Consider the following 26378-nt stretch of genomic DNA (forward strand, 5'->3'; position numbering starts at 1 on the left):
AGGAAATATACATGTAACTGTATGTAGGACCTCTACAAATTCATATGTACAACAACTAGGAAATATACATGTAACTGTATGAAATACTTTGATTCATTACATATAGATATAAAATTGAACAATATAAGTTTACAACAGTTAAAACACAGTACGTTGTATCTTTAACTCAGCCAGACTATAACAAAGAATTTAAACATATCCAAGTCTTTAAGATAGAGAATGAAAACGTAAAGATGACGAACAGAGGCCCACATGTATCTAACATATTCTGTACAAAATACAAATCCAGAACAAGGCAAACACACAGACTACTGTAAAAACCAGAAGTGGGATCAGGTGCCTAGGAGGAGTAAGCATCCCCTGTCTCCCAGTCACACCAACCATGAGCCCTCTGTATTCATCAGGTAAATGGAATAATCCATATTAAAAATTAGTGTAAAAACAATGGCTAATTAATTGGTATGAAACTTAAAAATCCAACTTATTTGGTATGTTTGGGGCTATGAACATCAGAGTCCATAATACACCAAAAGTGTACAGTGTCAGTGATTTATCAGCCTATCTTGGGAAACGCCATTTTTGGGGAATTGGGAAAAAATTATCGGCTATTTGATGAAATTGGGAAAAATTTTAAATGTTGCTTAAATCATGTATTCAGGTGTAATTCATTTAACATTTCAGCATGAACTCTAATTTGGGCAATCAAACAGACAATTAAATATGATCCAACTTCATCATACAAGATCAGTTATGAATAATAGACTAACAAAAGTAAAATTGACTTCAATGAGTATAAAGTATTTACCTATACAACTGTGTGTATGAGATTCCAATTTAGGTCATTATAGAATCTGTTTCTGGAGTTTATAAGCTTATACTATACACATTTTCTCAAAGTCCTCTTTTAATATATATTACAGACTCTGAAACGTGCTACTACCCCAAAAAAGCGTGTGACTTTCGTGCGCTTTTCGTTTCGTGCAAACCGTGTAGCGTTTCGTGTAAACCGTGCAGTGTTTCGTGCAAACCGTGTAGCGTTTCGTGTAAACCGTGCAGCATTTCATGTAAGCTCCAAAGCGTTTCATGCAAACCGTGTAGCGAGCGTGCGAGAAGCGTGCGAGAAACGTGCGACTTTCGTGTAAGAACCGTGTGAGAAACGTGCGATTTTCATGCAAGAATCATGTGAGAAACGTGTAGGATTCATTCGGAAGTCCTCTTATTTTGAATATGACTATTGTTGGATCAACATGTCATTCTGTGTTGTTTATAGCTAATATTATTCGGATATATCATACCAGTGGTATTTTAAGAGTAAAAAAATATACGGAAACAACAAAATAAAATTATTCGGTAATGTTTTACATATTTGTTTGATTTTCTTTCTTTCTTTATCTATATAAAGATGGACAAAAAATGTGTTAAAAGTAATTAATTATATGCACATCAATTTAAAGGTAATTGATTCAATACATTTTTTAAAGGGAGCAATACTTAATATATTTTTTTAAAAGAAAATTCATTAGGAATCCGGTCTTGTCCTTTTCATTCAGTTATTTGAATACCTTCACCATTGTACATGGGATATAGAGATTACGAGAACATATCGGTGATTCATACAAAATAATAGATACATGTAGATACATGTATGGCAGGCATGAAAAATAAAATGCAAAATTTAGTGTGTTGCTATAAATGTGAAGTATAAGATTTCTAGGCCGGGGAGCACAGTTAATTGATTTTCTTTATGAACGAACATATTTTTCTTATATTACAAGATTGTGATACAAATAATTTTGAAATTGATGAGTCATTTATTGTCTTTTTATGCATAAAATCGGTTGATTAATAAAAGTCTTGTAAATGAATTATAATTCACATACATCAGCAAATACAAGGTTAAATATTTCAGGGGGGGAGGGGGGGTGATCAAATGAAAGCAAAAACTGAGTTTTTGTTGTAAACAAGTGTTTTATTGATATTTTTCTTTTGTAAGAAAATTATTGCTTTTTTCGAAGGGGTGCACCCAATTCACCCTTAAAAAAATATATTGGATTCTTCTTTACACTTTCAACAATCTACTTACGACTGCGATCAAGGTCATTTACGACAGCGATCACGGACTCCGCGTGCCGGGATTGAAAACTTGTTCTGCTATTATCTCTTGTCAATCATATCTAAGATGACACCCGACAATAACGATCGATTAATTAAACGGTAATACCCGTTGATTTTATTTCTTAAATTTATCCGATTGTCTGTAAACAGTGAATTAATTTGCCAGTGAGATCCTGAATAAAATAATATAAAGAAATAAATCCTATATAATTATATATTAATTGTTTTTATTAGTCATGCAGTTCTAGGACATAGGACATGTATACATATATATTGAATGTATTGTTAAGAGCCGCGACTATTGATTACATAATTATTGATTTTTTTTTCTAGACGGGGTTTGAAATCAAGGATTTTAAAAGGCGGTTTGACATTGTATATTGATATTTAATAAACACAATACCCGAAGAGAGAACGAAAGAATTACAATACATATCCCCCGGCTTCTCTACCATATAAGATTTTAATGATAAATTAAAGTTTACCTCTGTAATGAAAATATATATTTACCATTCTGAATGAAGTGCATATTAATGAATTACATGTATTGGGTCCCGCTGAAGACATGAATATCTTTTTTTTTCTTAGAACGGGCACTTGTTTCTATAATAATTTTTTTCCCGATTGTTTACTTACTAAACCAAGTGCCCGTAAGATCTCAGTAATCTAACCCCCCCCCCCCTTTCCTGCACAATGTTCCGGTTTGAAGCAGTATACACATTACATTTGAAAATTTTAAACAGAGCCTAATTTAATCAAATGAAATTATTTTCTTTACTAAATAAAAAAAAAAAAAAAAATGTATAAATCAATCAATAATAAAAAAGGAAAAGAAAATCAATCCGTTAACAGAAATCATATGCAATTTAATCAATATTTTTTTTCAAATATAACTGTGAAACTGAGTTTATTTGTCAGTAATGGAACGTCTTTTTAGTATCAAACTATAATTGTAAAAACATTAAATGCTGTAACAAATATAATTATTTTTTTTTCAGTGCATAATTTAGAGTCTAGTGAAAAAAAGTTTGACGATGATGAGCATTTCATCGGGCGGGTCACATACTCATTGACAACTATTAATTAATTACAACTGAACATTGAGTATTTTATCTGTTAATATAGTTCTGGTGTAGCGAGTTTTAATCATAACTTAATCTGAATGATTGTAATTCTTAACTACTCGTTGATTAATCCGTAATAACTGAAATAAAGTCCAAGAGATTCCGAATAGAAAATCCAGATCGAGGCCAAAGCGTGCGAGAATCGTGTACAAAGCGTGTGAGAAACGTGTAGAAAGCGTTTCCTGCAGGCTTTCGTGTAAACCGTGCAGCTTTCGTGCAAAGCGTTTCGTGTAAACCGTGTAGCGTTTCGTGCAAACCGTGTAGCGTTTCGTGTAAACCGTGCAGCATTTCGTGCAAACCGTGTAGCGAGTATGTACTGTTCGTGCAGCGTGCGTATGGGGTAGTAGCACGTTTCAGGGTCTGTAAAACATTGAAAATATATTTTTCTATCTGAAATAATGCCTACAGTCCTTACCATTCACGAGTAGATCAATTGAATAGGTGGAAATAACTTAATAAATCTATACAATGACACAATATCACCATTTTTAGAAAAACAGAGGATTTTGGGATTAAAAGTTGGCGATGTTTTTACAGTGTTTTTAGACATGTTTTATGACTGTAGCTTTAATTTGCTAAATGAGTTAAATAGATGAAAATTACAGACAATCTGACAATTTTAGTCTGTGTTTTTCCAAGATAATTAAATATAAAAGCATTGTTCACCAATTGGGAAAAAATACTACCAAATTGGGAAAAACTGAACTCATTTTCAATTGGGAATGGGGCCGAAATCCCTGAGTGTACATCTAAACTTAATACACAGCCAAATCACATGCATGATTTTGTCCCCCTTATTATATCATTATTGACAATTTTATACTCATCTGCAAACACAGCCTAAAATATTTAATGGATGACTCTCCATCTACATAATTCCTACCTGTTTGTAGCCTACCTGTAAGTGAATAAGGGGACCCCCCTCCTATTGTTACAAGCTAGACTGCTCTGAGTAAGAGAGAGAACTCCTCTGGCCAGAGGTACAATCTGTCTAACATCTTCATTCACATGAACTTGGAAGGACGTGTACTTCTGTAATTCTAATCCAAAGTATGAAGTCACATGTCCCTGTATGATAAAACACATAAAAAAATATTGTCATACATTGTACACAGTATACTGATTTAATTTTTTCTTTAAAAATTGAAATATAAGTTATGATGTACAAGTGAATTCAAAAGCATACATTTACATGACACAGAATATAAATAGCTCTAAGCAGCAAAGGTATCTTTTGTAAAAATACCTATGCACACACTTTTGGTTTTTTTTTTGGAATTAAAAAAAACATTAATGTCAGTATTATATTGAGCTTTACATAGAGTTTTAAGGTTTTAAAATGTTTGATATAAGATATTATTCTAATACAATATAATTTCTGTAATCCGGATTCTGAGAACCCCAGAATTTTGTCCATTCCAGCCTTTAACTTTAGTCCCATGCATTTCTTTAACAAATTTTGTACAAATATTCTCTATATTCTGGACACTGTCTATTCTGTTCCAGATAGTTTTCAACTGGCCTGAATTAAGCAAGAGTTATTTCCTGTTGGCCGCCATATTGGAGGTCCAACTAGCGAATTTCCTCTTTAAGCAACCAATTTTAAACTTGTACGGCAGATGTATATGGGCAAAAATCTTTAAAATACTAAAATTATGAATTAAAGGAAGCTTGTGTTAACATAAATTTGTAAGAAAAATTGTGTTATCTTCACATAGTTGCCCAGTAAGACAAGTTTAAATTGGTTGAATAATGAAGGGATTCTGGCTTGTACACCTCCAATATGGCGCCCAATGGGAAATAACTCTTGCTAAAATCGTGTCAATCGAAAACTATATTGGAGCAGCCATATTGGTCCCAATTACTCATATCTAATGGAGGTACATCTTTTGGGGTACCATGGGGTATCAAATGGTATACTTGGGGTTTCCTTGGGATTATGGTACCTAACGGTAATCATTTGATCTCATCTGGCCACAAAATTAGCTGATTCACTTTATTTCAATTAACACCTGGCATGGTAGATGTACGTGCTGGCGTGTGTTTACAAAAGTGACAGGATATGAAGTAACACCCATTGGTGATTCAACACATTTAATTAAACATATGTTTAATTAAACATCTACTTAATTAAAAATTACTTAGGCGTTAAACTAGCTTTTAACTCATAATATCACACAATATAGCATAAAATCTATAACAATGTATTGTTTACAAATAAAACATAAATAGGGATCAACCATGACCATCCTTCAAAATGGCAAAAAAAGAAAGACGTGGATGTTTATCAAAACATTTTCAATGTTACTTCAATTATTATCAAATCCTTAATGTGCTTTTGTAAAATGTGCTATTTGACTTTGCAAAACCCCCACTTCATAGTTTTTAAATGATATAAACACGTGTCTGAAAATTTAACTTCATCTCATGTTGAGTTTGAAGTCTCAAACTTCGTGAATTAAAAAGAAAAAAAAATAACAGGTCATGTGTTATCTCTTAATTAGTGTCTGGTCAGGAACTGAAAGAATATGGAATGAATTATTCAATTAATAATATCTAACCCAACATATGCATCGTACATGTGAATAAAACAAAGGAAATTAGAAAACTGACTAGTCAGCAAGCCCCCCCCCGGGGTAGAAATATAAGTGTGGAGCTTACAGAATAGAATGAGAATTTTACTTGATTAGAAAAATTTTAAAATATATGAAGAAGAATATGCATCAACAACTGTATTTATAAAATTTAAAAATAACTGCTAAATATCCAACAACCTGTAAATAGTATACCTGTATTTACACAAGGCAGTAAAAAACACCATATCTATAATAACTCAAATAAAAGTATATTTAAACAAAAAATAAAGCATGTCTTTTATAAAATGCCAGCCCTTCGGTGAGTGCAAATATCTCCCAGGCTTGACCTTAACTTCAAAACAAACATCAGTTGCAGAGAAAGGTGGCATTTTATCTTAAAGTCATATAATATGGCATATTTTTTATAAGTTCAGACTAACTAAAATTAAAAAGATCTTTCTATTTGTTTTATTACTTTATATAAAGATAGGACTTTCCTGTAAATTACACAATTTAAATCTATCACGATTCAGAGATGTTAGAAATTTAAAACAATAACCGATTTATTTACCCACTTCGCATTTAATTACAGACACAGTCTAAAATCAATTTAACTATGGAAACATCAGATTATTCAAGTTCAAAATCGGTGAAAATTTTAACAAGGCCAAGTCTAATTGTTTCTATCCTAGATATTTTGATAAATCTTCTTGAATGAATTTTTACTATTAATTTAATTATTTTAAGATTAAAAAAAAAAAATCAAATGTTTACCATCCTGATTTCTAAGGGGGCCATCTCAAAAGTTGTCAAATTTTACTATTGGACCCTATGGGAATTTGTTGGAAAAGCGCCAAATTATCACATTTTTCCCATATTTTTTGTATTTCTGCCCTAGGGATTTCCTTTTCAGTCAGATACATAAAAGTTATTGTAAAAAGTCACCAAACTGTGAAATTTCAAAAAAGTTAACCATCTGGTTTGGTCTAGGGTTTTTTTTTTTCCAATGCCCAATACCTCTAAATTTGCCATATTGCGGTATATATTTTATATATATTGGCGTACATGAATTATTTTTGTAAAAAGAATAACAATGTTTAGATAACTGGTATGTTTCTTTTGATGTTCTGTCAACAGTTCTTAATAAAATGTCCACTGACGTCTTGAAAACTCAAGCGAGTTATGCGTCATTCTTCAGCGTCATGCATTGCTTACAGAACTGGAAAACAGTGACGTCGTGAAAGCCATTTCAGCGTTTATTCCTATTTATTGTCTTAAAAGCACATTTTAAGACTCATAAACGTTACAGATAATGTAATATAATGTTAATTTTGTATCAAAATTACAATACTTAGGATAGGTGTTATGTTGCCCCTACAACTGCATGAAACTAAAAAGCTGCGCAAAGTCATGCGCACTTGAATTAGACTTGGCCTCGTTAATTTGAACGTAAATAACATATATCATGTTTATCTACACTCAATCTTGTATTTTTATTTTTTAGCTCAGATATGGCATGTATAGCTTTAAAGTGACAAATAAAGATAAGCCTTTAAAATATTCTGCACTAGGCAAGATAATTAATCCCAGGGGAATAATTGTACTGCTCTCTCATCCTTTTCTTCCAAGTTTACAAAAGATCTTTTTCAGTAATGATAGAATGAGGTTATTATCTGACTACCTGTTAAAATTAATAGTGTTCGTGAATTTACATTTAAGGCAGTAAAAAAAAAGAAAGAAAAAAAAACAAATTTAAAAAAAAAAAATAATAAAAAAAGATATCATTATGTATATCTTAAATTTGTTTTTAGAATTCAATAAAATCATAACTCATTGTGTATTTTAGCAAAATAAAGTATGAACATTATTTAAATCCACATTTCAAAGGATGTAAACATCATTCAGAATTGACCTTAACTTCAAAACAAACTTCACTTGCACACAGAAATGTCAATTAATCTCAATTTGATAGAAACAGATAATGCTTTGGATTTTCTTCAAGAGGAAAGTTAATTAATCCCACGGGATTAGTTGTAGCTTTCATAGTTTACAATAGGAAGATTCTCAGCAGTTATCTCTCTTTGCCCTGGTATAAGTTAAGGAATCTACGTAACCTCCCCAGCTCCAAATTGGATGACATAGAGATTCAAACTTAGCATCAAAATATGTCCTACTGCCTATTCAACCAACATAACAAATTTGAACTTAATTGGTCAACTAAACAAAATGTTATTAGAAAAAACAGAAAACTTGTGGACAGAAGAATGACAGACGAACATCTGGACAGACCGACTGACAAAGTGATTACTATAGGACACCCACAAATCCTTGCGGGGCCCTAATAAACATTTTCCTGCATTCCACAATCATGACTTATCAGGCCAACTTTCATGGAACCAACTGTTGACAGTTATGGACAAAGTTTACTGTACTTCTACAATAAAACACAGAAAATTGTTCTAGTCCATTTATACTCACCCCCTGATTTCCCATCCAGAGTAACTCCTGAGTATCATAGCAGAGAGTGGACACACCAAACCTATCTCCACCATCTACCAGGATATTATTCATCTCCATGAAATCTTGGTTTGGATCCCCTCCACCTGAATATACATCCTAGGGCAAAATAAAAAAAAAAAACAGAGATAACTTCTCTTAACAGAAGAGTTATTTCCCTTCGCAGAGTTTTTGAAAGTTTCTGAATTAGTTTTCATCAAATGTAAGTGCTTTAATTGTCACAAATTAAACTCAATATTGTATACTAAATTTCTATACCTTATACAGGTGTACAATTACAGTAGAAGGGATAATTTCTTTAGTTGTCCAATTTTTAAAGAAATTTGCAGTTCTGCTATTCAATTAGAATTGCGAGATATTCCAGTTCTATACAGTGTATTGCAGTTTGATTCAAAACAAAAAGAGCATTTAAAAGAAGCCTTTCTGAGGACAAAATAACAAAAAATTTCAAACAAATCCAATAATTTGTTTTGGCTGAATTACGAAATTACCTGGTTCGTATAATGTCCTTGCATCATCATGCCATCATTTCTCCCAAGGTCAGGCCCACTATGTCCTCCTCCATGAGCCATGTGCTGTGGTAAGTGTGGGGGTGGGGGCATGCCCTGGGGTATGTGTCCTGGGTGTCCTGGGTTGGGTGGCATGGGCGGAGGGCCTGCATTAGGGGGTAGGTGTGAGGGAGAGGGGAATTGGGGATGCAGGGGCATTCTGTTGAAGTTCATTTTCTCCTTTTATCAGTTCATCTACAACATAATTTTTTCTCATGCAGACACTCAACTCTATCAATTTCTTACAGTTTTAAAGATAAAACACAACTGATATTTTTGAACTGCCTTATTCAGGTCTGGAACAATCACTAGATTTAGCTAAATAGCTTGAATTACCCTCATAGCTTTATTTACCTACCTGAAGTGCTTTATTTCGCTACTAAATCATACTTTTTTCTAAAATTAGCATTTTTTTCAGGATGTAGGGCTGTGTACATGTATTGAGCAAAAAAAATTGATGCAATACAGCATTTTATTACTAGAAATATTAGTAACCATATACTTGCACTTTTTTTGTTTATTTAAAAAAAAAAGGGAACTTAAGAAATGTTGCACTGAAATAGCTATATAAAGCTACTTCAAGTAAATTTAAAGCTACTGTAGGTTATTTAAGCTTCATAGCTAAAACTAGTGTTTATACCAGACCTGTTTAGTTTTGTTTGAAATCTACCTAACCACAGGTAGGGCTGTCTTATATGGTTCCAAAATTTTTCTGGTCAAGTCGGTTCTGTAAATTTTCGGTTAGGTTTCGGGTTTTTAGGTTCGGTTATTTACATCTATTTTAAACCTTAATTTCATGGATTTTACTTGTCAATGAAATATCTTTATTTGTTACGTTAAATTCACATTGAAAACAAGTCTTCAACCATATTAACATCTAGACATCGGTGTTTAGGACTACTTGACCTACTATTAGCCACAACCTGACCATTCCTGCTCATTTTGATAATTATCTAATCCTTTCGTGGCAAGTGTTTTGTCATGGTCAGGAATGAAGTAGATTTCAGTTGTGATGTTTATTTATCACCGTTATTGTCATCATTCTTTTGATTTTGATGCCAAGGTTTGTATTAAACAGATTCTAAATATATTAACCAGACTTGAACAAGTTGGGCACAGTTCCTTTTTCGGGGAAGTATTACTATAAAACGGGATTATTCCTCCTTTCAGTAATAAAAAACATTACTGTATACGGGAATTTTCACTCATTTACCCTCTATTCTCGTGTTTGCTTTGAATAAAAGATTAAGAGCAAGAATATTTTCACATCCTCTAAATATTTATATTCTATTAAGTGTATATGTATGTTCAAAACTACAATATTTATTGCTGCAAAATGCTGAAAAAGAGTGATGAAATATTTCTACGATATAAATTTCTTACGGAAGCTTATCTGTGTTATAATTGTGAGATTGAATATTCACACTGGTTTGAAGAATACTCATGATGTCGTACGATTAAATCTCATCTTACTCCTGTCTGCAGCACTAAAGGACTGAATTTTTTGTCAGCGAGGTTGGTGTAATAAAGTTTAAACACATCACATCGTATTTTTCATGCACTTTTTATTTAATAAACGGATTTGATGCATAATTTTAAAAATACAATGAAAATTCCCGTATACAGTAATGTTTTTTATTACTGAAAAGAGGAATAATCCCGTTTTATAGTAATACTTCCTCAAAAAGGAACTGTGCCCAACCTGTTGAACCGAAATCCAGAAAAATGGAACCGAAACCGAATTGAACAACTTGGACTGCAGTTTTGGGTTATTTCGGGTAACTTGTGTATTTTTATATGTGTAGTAGAGAACAGAGCAGGTAAGATCTCCCGTGATTCCAACCTTCTCTTGACTAAATGGTTTTTTTTTTTTGTTTTGTTTTCTTAAAGGTACAGAAAATTTTACTTGAACAAGTACTTATATAAAATCCAAGCAGAACCTTTGAGTTTGATTTAATTTCGTATTATATTCCACTGCTTTTTGTCTCCCTCCTAAACCAAGTTTTTGTGTCTCCCTCCTTTTTCACGTAATTTTAGAAACCCATATCACCACAACGTTTTGTTGTATAATGCATAAACCTTTCCAGTTCTTACCTTTATACAAATAGAACTGCTACAAAAAGGAAGAAATAGGACTCTGGTTTTAGTGTCTCCTAAAAATTCTCTTGCTTTCTCCCTCGCAAACCAAATTTTCCGACGAATATTTCTTTACCTCCTCACCCTGAAGACTTCGTGCAAAGGGAGAGCACCCATTTAGGATGTTTAGTATATGAAATAGTTAACTAACAATTTATTTGTTTTCCGTTTTTTCTCCATTTACCAGTTAATGGTGTTAACCATTTACAATCATTATAAATTTTGAAATTCATCTTTCATTTGATGGGATCGTATAAAATTTATATCACTGGCTTCGCTGATGAGTTATAATACTAAAGTACTGAGAGTACTGAAGGGAGTTGATGCATCTTTACTTCATAATTTGTAAATAGTACACATACTTCATATTTTCTGACAAGAAAGTAGAAAAATGTTTGCTGTATACAATTCACAAGGATTGTTAAAAATTGTGCCCTGTCCTAATCTGTAATAAAAACAATTTCAAACGAAATGTCCATTTAAGAGCATACAAAGTATAACCCGGCAGACACTATCGTTTTAACATTCAAGCAATTAAATTCTTTATGACTGCATCCCATTTTTTCTTCAATCATTTCCTTAAAATTATCTCCTCATTGTTGAGAAAAGATATATTGTGCACTCTATCAGTTTACTTGAAAATTTTTGAATCCCTCTGAAAGACTGCACTTGTTACACGTTTCACAAAATTCATTCAAGAACTATTTTTCATACCAACTTAAAAGACATCTCGTTTAATTGTACAAATTTGTACAAAAAAGAGGGAAGCCATTACGTCAGTTCAGCTATGGGACGGGGGACAACTAGACTTAGTAATTATAACACTCCATTAAGGGTCCCTCTAAGGAGTAGGCTGCATTTCATTTCCGGAATTTTTTAAAATTTTCAATTTTTCATTTCCGACATTTTATAGTTTTCATTTCCGACATTTTCAAGTTTTCATCTCCGACATTTTTCAGGTGGTACTTTTCGGCAATGAAAGCAAGATTGGAGACTTCACTTATATGAAAATTTTAAAGAATAAATCATGAATAAATCTTTGAAATCCAAATAAAGAGTTTTGTCCAGCTATCATTGAAGCGAAAATAATAAAAGATTTTTCTTTCCCTGAGCACTTATAAGTGTTGTAAACTTTCGCTCATCTCCTTTTCAAATGCTCAGTTTAAGTTTGAAATCAGATATGTTAGGATGGAAATTATAACGCATATTTTGAAAATGTGGTTTGAAATAAAGTCTTTTAAAATTCCATTTCCACCTACTTGGTTAACATTTTGGCAGAGAGGTACCCTGCAAAAATTCTGGAAATGAACATAATAAAATAATAATAATAAATGTCGGATATGAGAATAAAAACTGTCGGAAATGAAATTTAAAAAAAAATGTCGGAAATGATATGCAAAAGTCCGGAAGGGGTACAGGTAGATTTACTTGTGCTTACGTGGATAAGTATTTGATAAATTAATCAGATAAATACATTAAATTTCATTCAACTTTATTTAATTGATAAAAAAAGTAATTACAATAAATAAATAGACAAATAAACAAATAAATGAATATTTAAAAAATAGGAATACTGACAATACATTTTTTTTTTATCTACACATTGTATTTTTGTACATGTACTTAAAAAATATCAATATTTTCAAGTTGTTAAATAGTATTGATGGGGAATTTGTAATATTATTTTTCATGAAAGTGTTTTTCTTTAATACACTTAAATTCAAGTTCAAGCAATGTTAATGGAAAAATGATCAAATCAAGTCAAGAATAGTTTATGATAATAAGGTTACTGGGGTTTTTTTTAATGTAAAAATGGAGCCAGACAAGGAGAAAATCTGTCATCTTTTCATTTTCAATTTATTTAAATGACTTATAGAACTTTTTTCAATACACTATGCCAACTGGTTTACCATCTATATCTGATATGTTTGAACAACATTTGAAGGAATTTAAAATATTTTAAATTACATGTATTTGCACTCTAATATGCCAATAACTGTTATTATCGACCGCAGCAGCGGCCGATCTCCTTGTGGTTGTGTTACATAGTAGAATATGCCCATGGGGAAATGAGACTCTCTTTTTTTTTTCATTGCTTCCATATTGATAACATGCATAAAAGTTATGAATAAAAGTTTTTAAAAATTGCTTAATTCTAAGTCTAAATGGTTGTTATTATTGTTTCATTTTTTTTTTTTTTCATTTCTCGTGAGATATCTATTAATTTAATGATTTTACAAAACGTTGTTTCATAAACTGCTCCCTAACCTGGGCGTGCGTAAGATGTGAAAACAAAAGGTATTGAGTTTCCGAGTATGAATTACAGTGCCTGAAATAATTAATGAATTGGAATAAGAACTGAATTTTGTTTTGAATATACACTGCAGTTGCAAGTGAGATTTTTTCTGCACTTCACATACATATCTATTACAACACTGATTATCACTGGTACATGTATCAGCAAGTATTAAAGATTATACGTCCCTTTTGTCAACTTTCAGACATTCAAAATCATTGTAGATATTTGTTGCATTTGTCCTTGAATCAAATAATTTGCTGCTATTACATTCCTTTCCTTTATCTCAGTCCGATTTTCATATCAATGAATTTATTTCCTCGGATAAGTATTTAACAACTGATCACTGAATTTAAAATCAAAGTGTAAAAAATGTGCACAGAAAAGTAAAACAAGGTTAAGAAATGTATCATACACTTTTTCTACTTGGATTTTTTTCTTTGGACTCCTTTTTGTGAAAAATACTTCAAAATGAAAAATATATTTTTGTGGCCGATTTTATGCTTTGCATCAATTTAACTTGTTAATACTGTATTGATAGCTGAATCTGCTCAACATTGACTAGCCAAAATTCTTGAATTCTTTCAACTAAAATATAAAACAGTTAGGAAAAGGTAAAAGGTAAAAATAAAACAGTTAGGAAAAGGTAAAAAAAAAAATTGTGGGAATAGGTGGAATACTTGTGTAAACAAATAGTTAACCTTGTAAACATATAATTATTATATAAGAATTAATTAAATCCTGTTGGGATTGAGGCCAGGTTAATTCGTTTTTTTTTTTAATATTATTGTAAATCTGATCTGAGGCTAAAATGATATTGTTAGTTTTAAGCAAATTAAAGGAAAAAAATCTTAAGTCCGCTTATTTTAAATTCACTCTTAAGGGTTAACATGTTCAAAAAAGAAGATATTTATGTGCATTTAATCATATTTGCTTTGTAAATCTATTTATTTTATTTTCTAAAATCCAGATATTTAAATGCATTAAATCTTTTTTTTCTTAAATCCATTTATTTTAAGAAATAAAATTTCTTGAAGCTATTTATTTTCTGTCTTAAGGTGTACGAAATACAGGCGAATCTATGGTGGGATGTAACTAACCTAATTGCTATAAAAACAAATTAACTTCGTATCAAAATATCTATTACATGTATATTGTTATTTGCAAGTGAGAATAGGTGGAATTAAGATTTTTAAAAGTGGGAATAGGTAGAAGACACCAAGAAAAACATGTTTATCGCAAAAGCAATTACAATTTAAAAAACATTACTGTATTCAGAGAAATAATGAATTCAGAAAAACAAACCTTTTTAAGAAAACTGTATACATTTATTAGAAATATTACTAAAATGTGCTCCTCGAATTAACTAGTGAATACATGTATATATATCTTTAATTGTACTATTTGTCTACCTCCATACTCACGCATGCTATAAAACACGTTTTTTCCATTTGTCACCATTGTTTATGTATACATGTATCTCTGTACGATGTGAAGAGATTAATAAATTAATTTCAGGTAGTTTATTCATACAAGTAAGTCAATCTGTATCCCTTAGAAGACCCCCTTAATTGGGTGTGATAAGTAGACGTTGCTTTTAGTTAGTAGCCTTTCGGGGAATATAATCCGGGAGGGGGGCACACCCAAACATTTTAGGCTTAATTAAGAGGGATCTACCAAAACAAACAAAAAAAGATCCTTGATAAACAAGGATTAGAAAGAAAACAACAACAACAACACGATATTACATGTACATGTATATGCATACAGTACATGGCACGGCAGATACATGCAGAATCTTATATTATTTCTACATACTAATTGGCGTAACTACCTGACTACCATGTATGCTTGTACGCTCGAGCTCGAAACTATGCAAGTTGAAAATGATGAAAGGTAAACCACTGTAAACACTGTATATAGTTGAATTAATCCGATACGTTTAATCTAGAACTGTTCATGCCAACACTGTATAGACTGTACAAAAAAGTGTGTAACTCTTGCATGTCCTGTGTGAGAGAAATAGGGCTTTCATATATCGTATGTACAGTGTACATTGAACGCGTACACGGATGTGTGCGTAAAATACATGTGTAACCTTCGTTTGCAAATCTACACAACATGAACTACCCCAGCCACTCCCCCAATATCCAAAGCAGAAATCTGTAAAAACCTAGAGTTCTTTCCTAAAAGCATGAAAACTTTAGTATTTCTTGCATGAGTGGGTGGCTTGAGATATGGGGTTGTGATTGAGCAGCTTTACTTTACTTTCTATCTCCAAAATCTGGCTATCAGTTTCTTATAGCCACACACTCCTCCTATCCTCTAATCTATCAACACTTATTGATAATTAGACGGAAATCTTATTTCATCAAAATGCTCATTGATGAACTATAGCGCCTCGCTATAATATTTACCACCTGCTGCCCCTCTATCTATATGGCTCGGCGAATTACAATGCAAAACTGCTAAACGCTTCTGTAATTATCTACGGGGAGTTAAAGCTCGCTGTAAAAATGCTACGGCCACAGAGGGAAAGTTTGTCCTAAACCTATCAAGGCACAACTTATCCAAACATGAACTCTCCCTATTGAGCAAAGGCCTAAAATTCATTCCGACGCCAAAAAGCAACAATGCTAAAAGCCTACTTCTCAAAGATTTTGAAGAATTTGCCAGAAAACTCAGATGCAAATTTCACTTTGACACGGGAGACAACATTGCAATTCACCCCTTTAAAACAAAATCTGGTGTTAAACCGCCTTTTACATGCAACGAACTCGAGGAATATATAGAAAAAACAAAACTGGAATTTTCCTCAATGGAAATTGTCAAAAAGAGACCGAACATCCTAAATTCCGAAAGTGAAGCTATCTTATCTCTTAAAAATAACAATGACATTGTTATTAAAAAAAGCAGAGAGAAGCAACACAATTGTCATCATGAACAGGGATCAGTATGTCTTAGAAGCACAACGCCAACTGCAATCTGAACACTTTATGCAAGTATCTGAACCCAACATGCCCAAACTGCATGAAAACATTCAAAATAAACTTTCCGAAATGCACACAAATGGGTCAGTGGGCATAGACACTTACAAGTTTCTTAATGACAAAAAACCTTCACTTAAATGTGGGCATTTATACCTTTTCTAAAAACCCACAAACTACCTAAAAACGTTTACAACGCTCTGATTAATGGTCAGTTTAGCTTTAAGAAATTAAAGGCATTATTAATTACTTATGATGTGACTAGCATGTGCACAAATATGGAATTCAACGAACTTCTCTCTTCAGTTAACGAGGCTTACACACAGGCCAATAAAACGGAATTAGATATTCCATATCCTAACCCTAAGGATCTAACGTTCTTACCGAAATGCGTCTTGGAAAACAAGTAATTACTTCGAATTTGATGGAAAATATTACAAACAAATTATAGGAGCGAGTATGGGTGCAATCCCAAGTCCAGAAATCTTTGACATCAGAATGCATCAAATCACACAATTGCACAATTCGATCATGACATCAAAATTATCTTCCATTATTGAAAAACTATTATGAAAACTTATTTCTTGCCTGAGTGGGTGGCGTTGGAGTGGGGTTGGGATTGAGCTGCTTTCCTTCACTTTCTAGGCTTCAGTGTGAAAATAAATGGCCAAACGATTTGAATGAAAAACGCCAGTCAACACCTGACTTAACAATCCATTGTTTTTGCTAACAGGTCATTGTATCGACCATACAATTTGCGTAATGTTGATATTATACGGGACTGTTGACATCCTTGTACCATCAACTTATTTGTCAAAACTTGCCTCAAAATTGTTCTTACGAATAGCATGCTCTTTTTATCGAATCAATTAGGAGACCATCGTCTCAAGCCACGGTCCGGAGAAAGAACTCTCTCCTAGGAGAATGGGAGAGAATCGTACATTTTGGCCGTGGTTTGCGACGATTTTAGGAGACATACTACATTAAACTCCATATGCAGTCGATAATGTTATATTGCAAATTAAATAACTTAATTTAGGGAAGTTGACGATAGGAAAGTCATCAATTTTGTTGTTAGGTTGCCATTAAAGCCCTTTTCTAATATAGCAAAAATTAATAATATCCTAATATGAAATAGATATGCGAAACTCTGTGAAATCTTTTATATCGAGTTTAAAGGGAAATATCGAATCAACGTAGGAATGAAAATGAATATTGTTAATTTTCAAAACGTCGTCGATACATCTAAATGTTGAATTGAATACTATAGCAAGAAACTTATTTTTATGTGGTTTTTGAATACATTCTGCCTCATATGAATATATGAAAATATATAGATCTGCTAATAACGGGGCGCAATTTGTACCCAATGACAAGGGGGAAAATTTACGGGTTCCATTTTTTATTGAAAAAGCAGCTGTTTATGACATCAAAAACGCTGGACTTTAATTTATCGTCGGGAATGGTTGTAAATAATGTTGAAAAGTCGTACATTTTGATGCTATTGATTTTGGTGATTTCAAATTTCTAAAAACTCCTTGGAAATTTTAATAATCTGCATCTGATAAACACTACCTCTCGAATATATTGTTGTACAGTACTAATGAAGTTTCGCCTTAATTGCTGTTAATATTTTGTTGAGGAGTAAAGACAAGAGACCCATGGACCACAACGCTCACCTTAGTCAATGTGGCCCCTTTATTCTTCGTTAACAGATTTTTTTTAAATTATAGAATGCTATGTAAACTTTGGTCCCTGTTTTGGCCTAAACCTACCCCCAGGTGTCATGAACAAACTTGAATCTACACTATCTGAGGATGCTTCCATACTCATATGACTAATCTTGGCTTTGCGCATGCCCTTCTTGTGAAGAATATTTTTTGTAAAGATTTGACCCCACCCTACCTCTGGGGGTCACAATTTTAACAAACTTGAATCTACACTACCTAAAGATACATCCCTATCAATATAACTAATCATGGCTTTGCTGTACTTAAGAAAAAGATTTTTAAATATTTTAGCCTATATTTTTATGTCAAACTGTGGTCCCCCATTGTAAACGTGGCTCCAACTTACTCCTGGGGGGGGGGGGGGGGTATGAACAAATTTGAATCTGAACTGCCTGGGGATGGAAATTTTCGAAATTACGTGCATGCACGGGCTCTTTAAACTGACTGGCTTATACATACTAATTTTGCTTAGTGCGTTGTTATTTATTATTTATAAATGTTATACCCAAAGTACTTTGGAAAATAAGTTGTAAAAGTCTGTAATGCAAAGATTTTGTCTAAAGAAGATGGGCGAACAAGGCGAATGAACTGCCTATTGTGCGAAAACATGAAGCTAGGTGAAAAATTAAATTTCAACTATAACAAAATCTTCTTCGATATTTCATCTAACATTAAGGTATATTTATGTAAAATCTCCAAAATTTGCAAAAATCTCACAAAGATTGAAAATATTTGCCTATATTTGCCTATAGCATACACGCACTAAAAAGGGCAAAAAAGGACAATATTCTCATACCATAACACAACTTTTCGATATGAGTGGGTTTTTGCTTCATTTTTTTGAACATTTATCCTTAAAGTTTGCTTAAAAACGTACATTTTTCGGTTAACAAAAATATAACTGAAAAATACACTTTTATGACACAACATTCGTATCTTTCCGAGAAATACTTGGTCCAATTTTTCAAGGGTCATATCACAAACATGATTTAAATGCCGCTGTTCATCAAGAGTTGTTGTAGCATAGTGGTTACCGCGTTGGTCTCAAAGGAAAATGATACTCGGAGTTTTTATTGCAGAGTTTGAACCCCGAGAGTACCACGTTACTTTTTAAATGACAGAAAAAAAAATTAGCAGAAAAAATTTACCTCAGAAAAGTTTTGTTCATCGTAATTTCATAAATTTCAATAACGAGAACTTTACTTTTAATGCTAAATTCACAAATTGAATATAATTTTTATATATCTGATGCTATAGGCAATCTGCACGCCTTGTTCCCCCATCTCCTTCAATGAAGCTTATAGGGTATGGGGCACCAAAAGGGCGGGGGTAGGGGTCAGGGAAAATCTGTAATAGTCTTCGTTACAATAACAACTAGATTGCCATTCTGGAACTCCTCTTAAATAAATAGAATCATTCTAGTAGTATTTAAAAAAAATGTGACATTGGATTGAGTCAAAAAATGCGAACTGTAAAAAAAGATGGGTATTATTTAAGAGTCAAAATCAGCAAGCATAGAGCATTTAGTTAAAAAATGTGGAAAGTGGCATAAAAATAAATTTGGTCAAAACTCATATAAAAAATTTTCAGAACAAAGGATATGATAGAAAAAGCAAGAAAGTTTTTTTTTTTTGTGCTGTTGCTATGGAAACCAGTAACCTAGGTCTGGGTATCGGCTGGGAATTTCGTATTGCGATATATTGCGATATTTGGAACTGTATGGCGATATCAGATAAATATCTCTTTCCTTATTCTATTTACTCCCATTTATAAGCAGAGTGTATAAAACTTTAATAAATACGTTGTTACAAAAAAGTTCTACATGATTTCAATACAGTTTGGCAACGAAATGCAACCATACAACAATTAAAAACCCTTAACGTTTGGTACTGTTTGGCACAATTGAAAACGTTTCTGACATCTTAAATTTCACATTTTATTTTATAAATCTATAGCCCAAGCATTTTGCCGGTATATTGGTACTGGAAAAACGTATCGCAGTACGATATTTTTTGTTAACGAATCGCAAAATACCGGAATATCGATATTATTGCACAGCCCTAGAAACCAGCATAACACTAGAATTTATGGTGAAATAATTACATTTTTATTGTTTATCATTAAAAGAGCTTTTTAAATAATTTTTTAATTCATATAAATATACTCTATTTTATTCCCTGTTTATTATTGAAATTCTCTTCACATTTTGATAAATATACTAGTTTTTCGAGGTTAATTTTGCTTCAAAAAACCAGCAAATTTGAAGTACTTCATAAAAAAGATCTACAATAACTGTATCTCACTTCCATTCTCAATGACCGTGTAGTGAGAATTCCATCGGCATCGAAAGCAAGTTTTTGGATTTCCCTAGATTTCTTCACTTAAGGGCAGTTATGTTAGTTTGAATTTTTATAGTTGTAAATTGTGCTATATATATATATATATATATATATATATATATATATATATATATATATCTCTCCAGGTTTAAAGCATTTGAGTTTGAAGAAATGAATAACCCCCTCCCTTTCTTTTACTTGGGGTGTTAATAGAAAGAAATGAAAACGTAATTCAGTGTTTTGACAAACTTAAAAACCTAGAACCAGTTGACCTTTATATTGCAAGTTTTTAAATTAAAAGAATATCTTAAATCAATATGATCTCAATTTAGTGTTGTGTACTGTTTGTAGAGTGAAATTCAGCTTTTTGAAGCCAAACTCAGAAAGAAATAGAAACAGAATTGGATGATGTAAGAAAAGTCCTTCCTATCTTTTCTGTAAATATTCAAATCTAATTACGATGTCGCGTAATCACAGGTATAATATATTTTCAATACTGACATAAAGACATAAAGGGCGGATTAGATTTATTCGAATGAATTTAAAGAAACATTTTTTTAAAAATTACGATATGAGAATCAAGATATGAAACAGTTTTTAAAAAATGATGACGATTAAGAGTTCGAAATTACTTGTATTTATTTCCATGGTAACATGTTCATGCATTTACATGAAACTGGATGTAGCAGGTCCTAGACAGGTCCCCAAACCAAACGACATTGTTTTTCACAAATGTACCCCATCCTCGGTGACGGACGGGGAGCCACGTATCCCCACTGAAAATCATTCTTGAAAATAACAGCATAGTTAATGACGGTCGACTGTGGGGGGCCCCGGGTAAGAAAAGCAGAATTGGATCGAGGAAAGTTGGTATACGTCATCAAAGAATTATCTGCCCATCTCCATCTGCCGTTTGTAGATTTGCCGCCAATAAACCAACCATCACCGTAATTACCTGTTTCGAATAAATACATGGGAGGAATTATTTTAAAAACTTCTTCATAATTTCTTTTGTTTACTTTGAAAATGCTAGGAGATGCAGCGTTTTAAAGTATATAATATTAGGATATGACATTTGATTCTGAAGAAGGGGGAAGGACAAATTGATTCATGTCAAATTATCATTATTAATTTTTTTTTTTTTTTTTTTTTTTTTTTTTGCTTTTACAGGACATTTTACTCACTGAAAAAAGTTCGACAAGCAAAGAAGTGAGAAAAAAAATGATAGAGGAAATGGTATTCCCAAACTCGAAAACTCTGTTTAGAGTCGTGTTTGTGGGTAGGAAAGAGTGTCCAGATCAGAGAGTTTCTTTTAGGATAGATTAATATATTATTTATGAACTTTTCGAGGACCATGATTGTATTTCCGAAATCTGTCCCCAAGAATCAAATGGTTGTCCAAAACAAAGCACAAGAATACAAAATAATTGAAGAAGAAATATAGATACACGATAAAAGTTTACATACATTCTCTGAACTTAAACTCTCAGTATTTAGGCACATAGAATCGAGTAGGTGTCCCCATTACTTTTTACCAAATGTAAAGTTTTAGCTTGCATGAAAATATTCATTGAAAGGCCACTCCTCACCCCACCCCACTTTTTATTTAGAAGTAAAGTAAAATCCTGCGATGTTGATATATCAGAGTTTTAAAGATGGACCCCTCCATCAAAGAAAAATTTAGACAATCTCCCCTTCATTATTATTATTATTATTATTATTATTATTTGCTTGTTAAATATTTTTTTTCTGGTAAGTTGTCAATTATTTTTCCACCTCTTTCAAAAGCGATACTATATATGCTTGCATTATATCGTTAATTAAATCCTATTTGATAAAGTTTCTTACTACACTCCTCCCTCAGAAATGTTTTGACAATATTATCCTCCCTTCTGTTATTAATTTTCACCAAGTCCCAGCCTCGACCGAGTCTCCGGCATGCAGCACGTGCTTCCTCCCACGAACGCACGCGACTGCTATAATCAAAGATACGAAAACGACTATCCCCACTGGATGTGTCTGTAAATAAACAAACAACAATTTTAAAAGCGTATGACATTGTTTTAACGGTCAGATAATGCAATTTAACTTTTTCTTTTACTGACACAAGTTTTACATTAATATGGTATATGTACATTGTAAATTTAAGCTACTACTGTATTTTGTTTCCGAACATTACATTAATATTTGTGCATCTGCCAGATTTATCATGGTTAATTGTATAACATTATTTATTTATAACAACATTTATTCATTTTCAAGTGTTGACGAAATCTTAAGATATAGTGAAAAACTGTGAAATGTAAAGGTATATTTTATGAAATGCTACATGTACATGATATTACATTAGAATGGTGTAAATTCTAAAGCTAGAATTCAAAACCGTAACATATTTTTCGTATTTTAGCTCAATAACTACACTTCGATAGAGTCTAGGGAAGCTTATATAATTTCTTTACCCCTCGGTTACAAGGATGTCTTGGTGGATTTAGAGTGTATACAAGCTTATCTTTTAAAAAGATAGGTGAGCTAGCGCTGTAGCTATCAAAAACCACAGAATTAGATATCTGAATTATTGGATTTATTTGCTGAATCGATTAAGGGGACGATCATTTGATTCTAAGGAGGGGGGGGGGTCTGGCAAAATCTTTCGAGTCAGATTATTTATTTTCATGCCAGTCAAGGACAGATTATTTATTTTCAAAATGATCAAGGACAGATTATTTATTTTCTTCTTAATCGAAAAAGTTTGACCAAAAACAAAAACAAAACAAAAACAAAAACAAAAATTTCAAAGAGGGACGGGGGGGGGGGGGTGTTAAATAGTTATAGTCATTGACAGATTATTTATTTTCTTGCCGTTCGTGGAAAGACAGTTATTTATTTTCAACTTTTTTGAGGACAGATTATTTATTTCCAAAATCTTCCCCCAGCCCCTTCAGAATCAAATGGTCGTCCCTAATTATTAATAGGAAGACACAGTGGTACACTGGAGGTAGTGTTGGGGGGATATGTCTTAATATCAGAATGGTGAATGTATCAGCTATTCAGTGCTTAATACAGAATATTCATCAGACTATTTACAAAAAAGGCTATTGTTGGATTAAATTCGGGATACCCAAAGTCATAAAACATTACAATAATGAACTTCAAAGCTTTGTTTTGAGTGGGTTTTCACATTGGCAATGGCATGAACTATTAACTGTGCTTTAAGCATTCTGTAGTTTACTGTAATTTCAATTTTGAAGTGATCATGAAAAATAAGAGATAAGTAGAACCAATGAACACCTAGTTTAAAAACAGTCCAGTATGGTACTGTTTTGTAGCAATCGCATCCTTTCGGGCCTTTCCGGCAAGCTCGGAAAACATATCCGAGGTTGTTATTCCGAGCTTGCCGGAAAGATCCAGGAAGATAGTTAAAAATAGCCAGTTTTTTTTAATTATAATTTTAGAAATTATAATTGATCTGTACAATTTTGGCATTTACTGTTACCTTTTGAACGTTTATTTAAGATTAGACAACAAAACGCGAAACTTCAGATCATATGTATTTTCAGATTAAAAAACGAAATTGACAATTTATCTACAAGTAGTATTCCCAGAATGCCCTACCATGAAGTCGAGCATACATCTCGAGTTATTGCTAGCTCGAGAGCGCCAGCAATAACAATCGGATCATTACTCGGGCTTTTCCGTCAAAAAAGGAAAATGAGAAATTAAAGAATTATAATTATATCAGTGCTACTGCATTGTATCAATCGCTTCTCGTGTCTTTCCGACATACTCTGAAAGATTTCCTGGGTTTGTTTCTGAGCTTGCCGGAATTATCTAGGAAGGTAGTATACATGGTTAGCTTTAAGGAAAGCTAGGTTTTACCAGTTGAATGATCTCTACAATCTTGGCATTATATGACCCAAATTTTCTTGTACTTTTAATCATAGGTTATACAATAAATTAAGAAATTCAGAATTCGGACCATATCAATTTTTTTTTATGATAAAACGAAATTATCATCGTACAGTCTATCTTCAGTAGTTTTCCCAGAATGCCCGACCGTGAAGTCGAGCATGCGTATTCCAGAAATATAGACTAACGTAGTTGCTAGCGCTCGAGAGCGCTAGCAATTACATAAATTAAGCTCCTTATGAGACTTACCGATCACAAACACAGTCAACAAAACAATAAGGAATGCTTTCATCTGTCAATGAAAAAAGAAGCTATTTTAAATTTCGTTACAAACAAAACGTAATGCTTTTAAAATTATAGGGTATTATAATGCAAAATATAACATTATTTAATTTGAACTATTTTGAATACAAGTGGATTTAACCCTCGAATTTTTTTCTTTTAAAAATATTTTGTCTTAGGAAACAGTTTTGTATGGGATTTGGAGATTAATAAATTAAATGCATACAGTGAAAATAAGTTCAATTTGAATAATCCAAAGTTTATTATTCAACATTTAAAAAGAAGATAAATACACACATAAAATTATCTTTAAAAAACAACAACTGAGTTTTCATCAAATTACATTCAATTTGTTATTGTATTTTAGCGTATTGATGTTGTAACTGAATATAGGTTATTATCCTCTATATCCGTAATGTATTTATATTAAATAATAATAAAAATCAAGATAATTTGCTATCATTTCCTTTCAAAAGCAGTTATTTCTTAGTTGAAAAAGTGGTGATTTTTTGCGATGCATCAAATTAGTACATGTAATTGCCACCTGTTTTAGAAAAAAAATATATAAATATATTTACTTACCTTGTCTATAATTCTAGATTTGTAGACAAATATAATTGCAATAGCAATATTATCGAGTTTATGTAGGTTCTATGTTGACAAAAAGCCATATGCGCACGTGATCCAAAATCTCGACAATGACAAAATTTGCATGTCAAAAAGCATAACGTACAATCCTCTCTTGACCAGGTATGCAGAATTTGTACTTTTACCAACTGCGACTTGGAACTAGAATGTGGAAATTTCACTCAAAATCCCCGGATAATTTTCAGTAATATACATACAAATTAAAGGTAATTTCTAATGTTTTTCATTCGTGGTATCTCATCATGACTTTGTACATACTGGAATATAAATGTGTAAGCTATAGTTATATTTTAAGGCAAACAGCCAAAATAATAAATGTCAATAAAAAAAGGTCATACTCCTGTTTTGACTTCATATATTTGCATAATTTACTTATTATGCTTCCTTCTACTATAAAGTTATGGACAAAAATAATTTAATATTAATGCAGTAAATATTTTGATAGCCCAGTTACCCATTAAATTGCTTATTTCTTTCCATAATCCTCTCATCACTAGAACACCTTATCTTATCCTCCTTCAATGAATAAAAAGTCTGTAAAACAGTTTGTCGTGTGTTGCCACCTTTGTGACGTTTAATAATTTGTCTGAAATTCTCAAAAGTATTATTAACAATGGCATAATTTAGTTATTATGCTACCTTCTACTATAAAGTTATGAACAAAAATAATTATATGCATTACTTTTTAACTTTTAATATAGAGAGTACATGCATATTTGCGCTTTAGGCTTATCATGAACCTCAATTCTTTGAAATATGCTTCAATCACTTTAAAGCATCTAATGCTTGAGAAAGGAGGTAAAACTAACCATTTCCACATATCAGGACAAAATTTCCAATCAGTGAGTTCTTCTCATTTTTAAAAAAGTATATCTTTGCAATTTGATTAAAAATATAACAGGACCTATTGGTCATTAATTGAACATATCTGTTTGGAAAAAAGAAAATTGCCCATCTTTCATGAAAGTAAATGATGATGGATATTCGGAGTTCATGGCTTAAACTGTGTGGTGGTTAAATGTTTCACTAACGAATTTGCAATCCGGATTTAATCACCACAAAACCGCATTTAAACAATGATAAATTCTTTCGTCATCTTTACAGCAGAACACTTTAAATACCCTTGCATTAAAAAAAATGTTATTGTGCAATTTTGTTATATATTTTTGATGGA

The 26378-nt window shown here is 32.1% G+C and overlaps 2 protein-coding genes across 2 annotated transcripts in view; both read right to left on the minus strand.

The window, feature by feature from the left end:
• The window catches only part of LOC133188513 (PAN2-PAN3 deadenylation complex catalytic subunit PAN2-like), a 57788-nt gene extending 46737 nt beyond the window's left edge, over positions 1-11051 (minus strand). Inside the window, exons 1-4 of the mRNA XM_061323980.1 lie at positions 10975-11051; positions 8824-9075; positions 8294-8431; positions 4138-4307 (exon numbers count right to left, since the gene is read on the minus strand). Coding sequence (XP_061179964.1) covers positions 4138-4307; positions 8294-8431; positions 8824-9054 — 539 coding nt within the window. The 5' untranslated portion in view covers positions 9055-9075; positions 10975-11051. The remainder of the gene's footprint in view (positions 1-4137; positions 4308-8293; positions 8432-8823; positions 9076-10974) is intronic.
• A 9989-nt stretch (positions 11052-21040) lies between these two features.
• Positions 21041-24566, minus strand: LOC133188185 (uncharacterized). The gene is made up of 3 exons (XM_061323564.1): positions 24524-24566; positions 22217-22387; positions 21041-21323 (listed from the first exon to the last, which is right to left on the minus strand). The coding sequence occupies exons 1-3, from the start codon at positions 24564-24566 to the stop codon at positions 21061-21063; spliced, it is 477 nt and encodes a 158-aa protein (XP_061179548.1). The 3' UTR covers positions 21041-21060.
• Between the last annotated feature and the right edge of the window lie 1812 nt (positions 24567-26378).

Source organism: Saccostrea echinata, unplaced genomic scaffold (genome assembly GCF_033153115.1).
Source record: "Saccostrea echinata isolate AGI-Se365-2 ecotype Australia unplaced genomic scaffold, CSIRO_AGI_Sech_v1 ptg000016l, whole genome shotgun sequence".
NCBI classification, from domain to species: domain Eukaryota; kingdom Metazoa; phylum Mollusca; class Bivalvia; order Ostreida; family Ostreidae; genus Saccostrea; species Saccostrea echinata.

What these genes read in the sequence shown, in the direction of transcription:
- LOC133188185 (XM_061323564.1), bottom strand. Translation starts at nt 24,566, where the DNA reads ATGAAAGCATTCCTTATTGTTTTGTTGACTGTGTTTGTGATCG. An exon ending in GTTGACTGTGTTTGTGATCG is followed by an intron (nt 22,388 to 24,523) that starts GTAAGTCTCATA and finishes GTTTATTTACAG; the next exon opens with ACACATCCAGTGGGGATAGT. An exon ending in ATTTCTGAGGGAGGAGTGTA is followed by an intron (nt 21,324 to 22,216) that starts GTAAGAAACTTT and finishes TATTCGAAACAG; the next exon opens with GTAATTACGGTGATGGTTGG.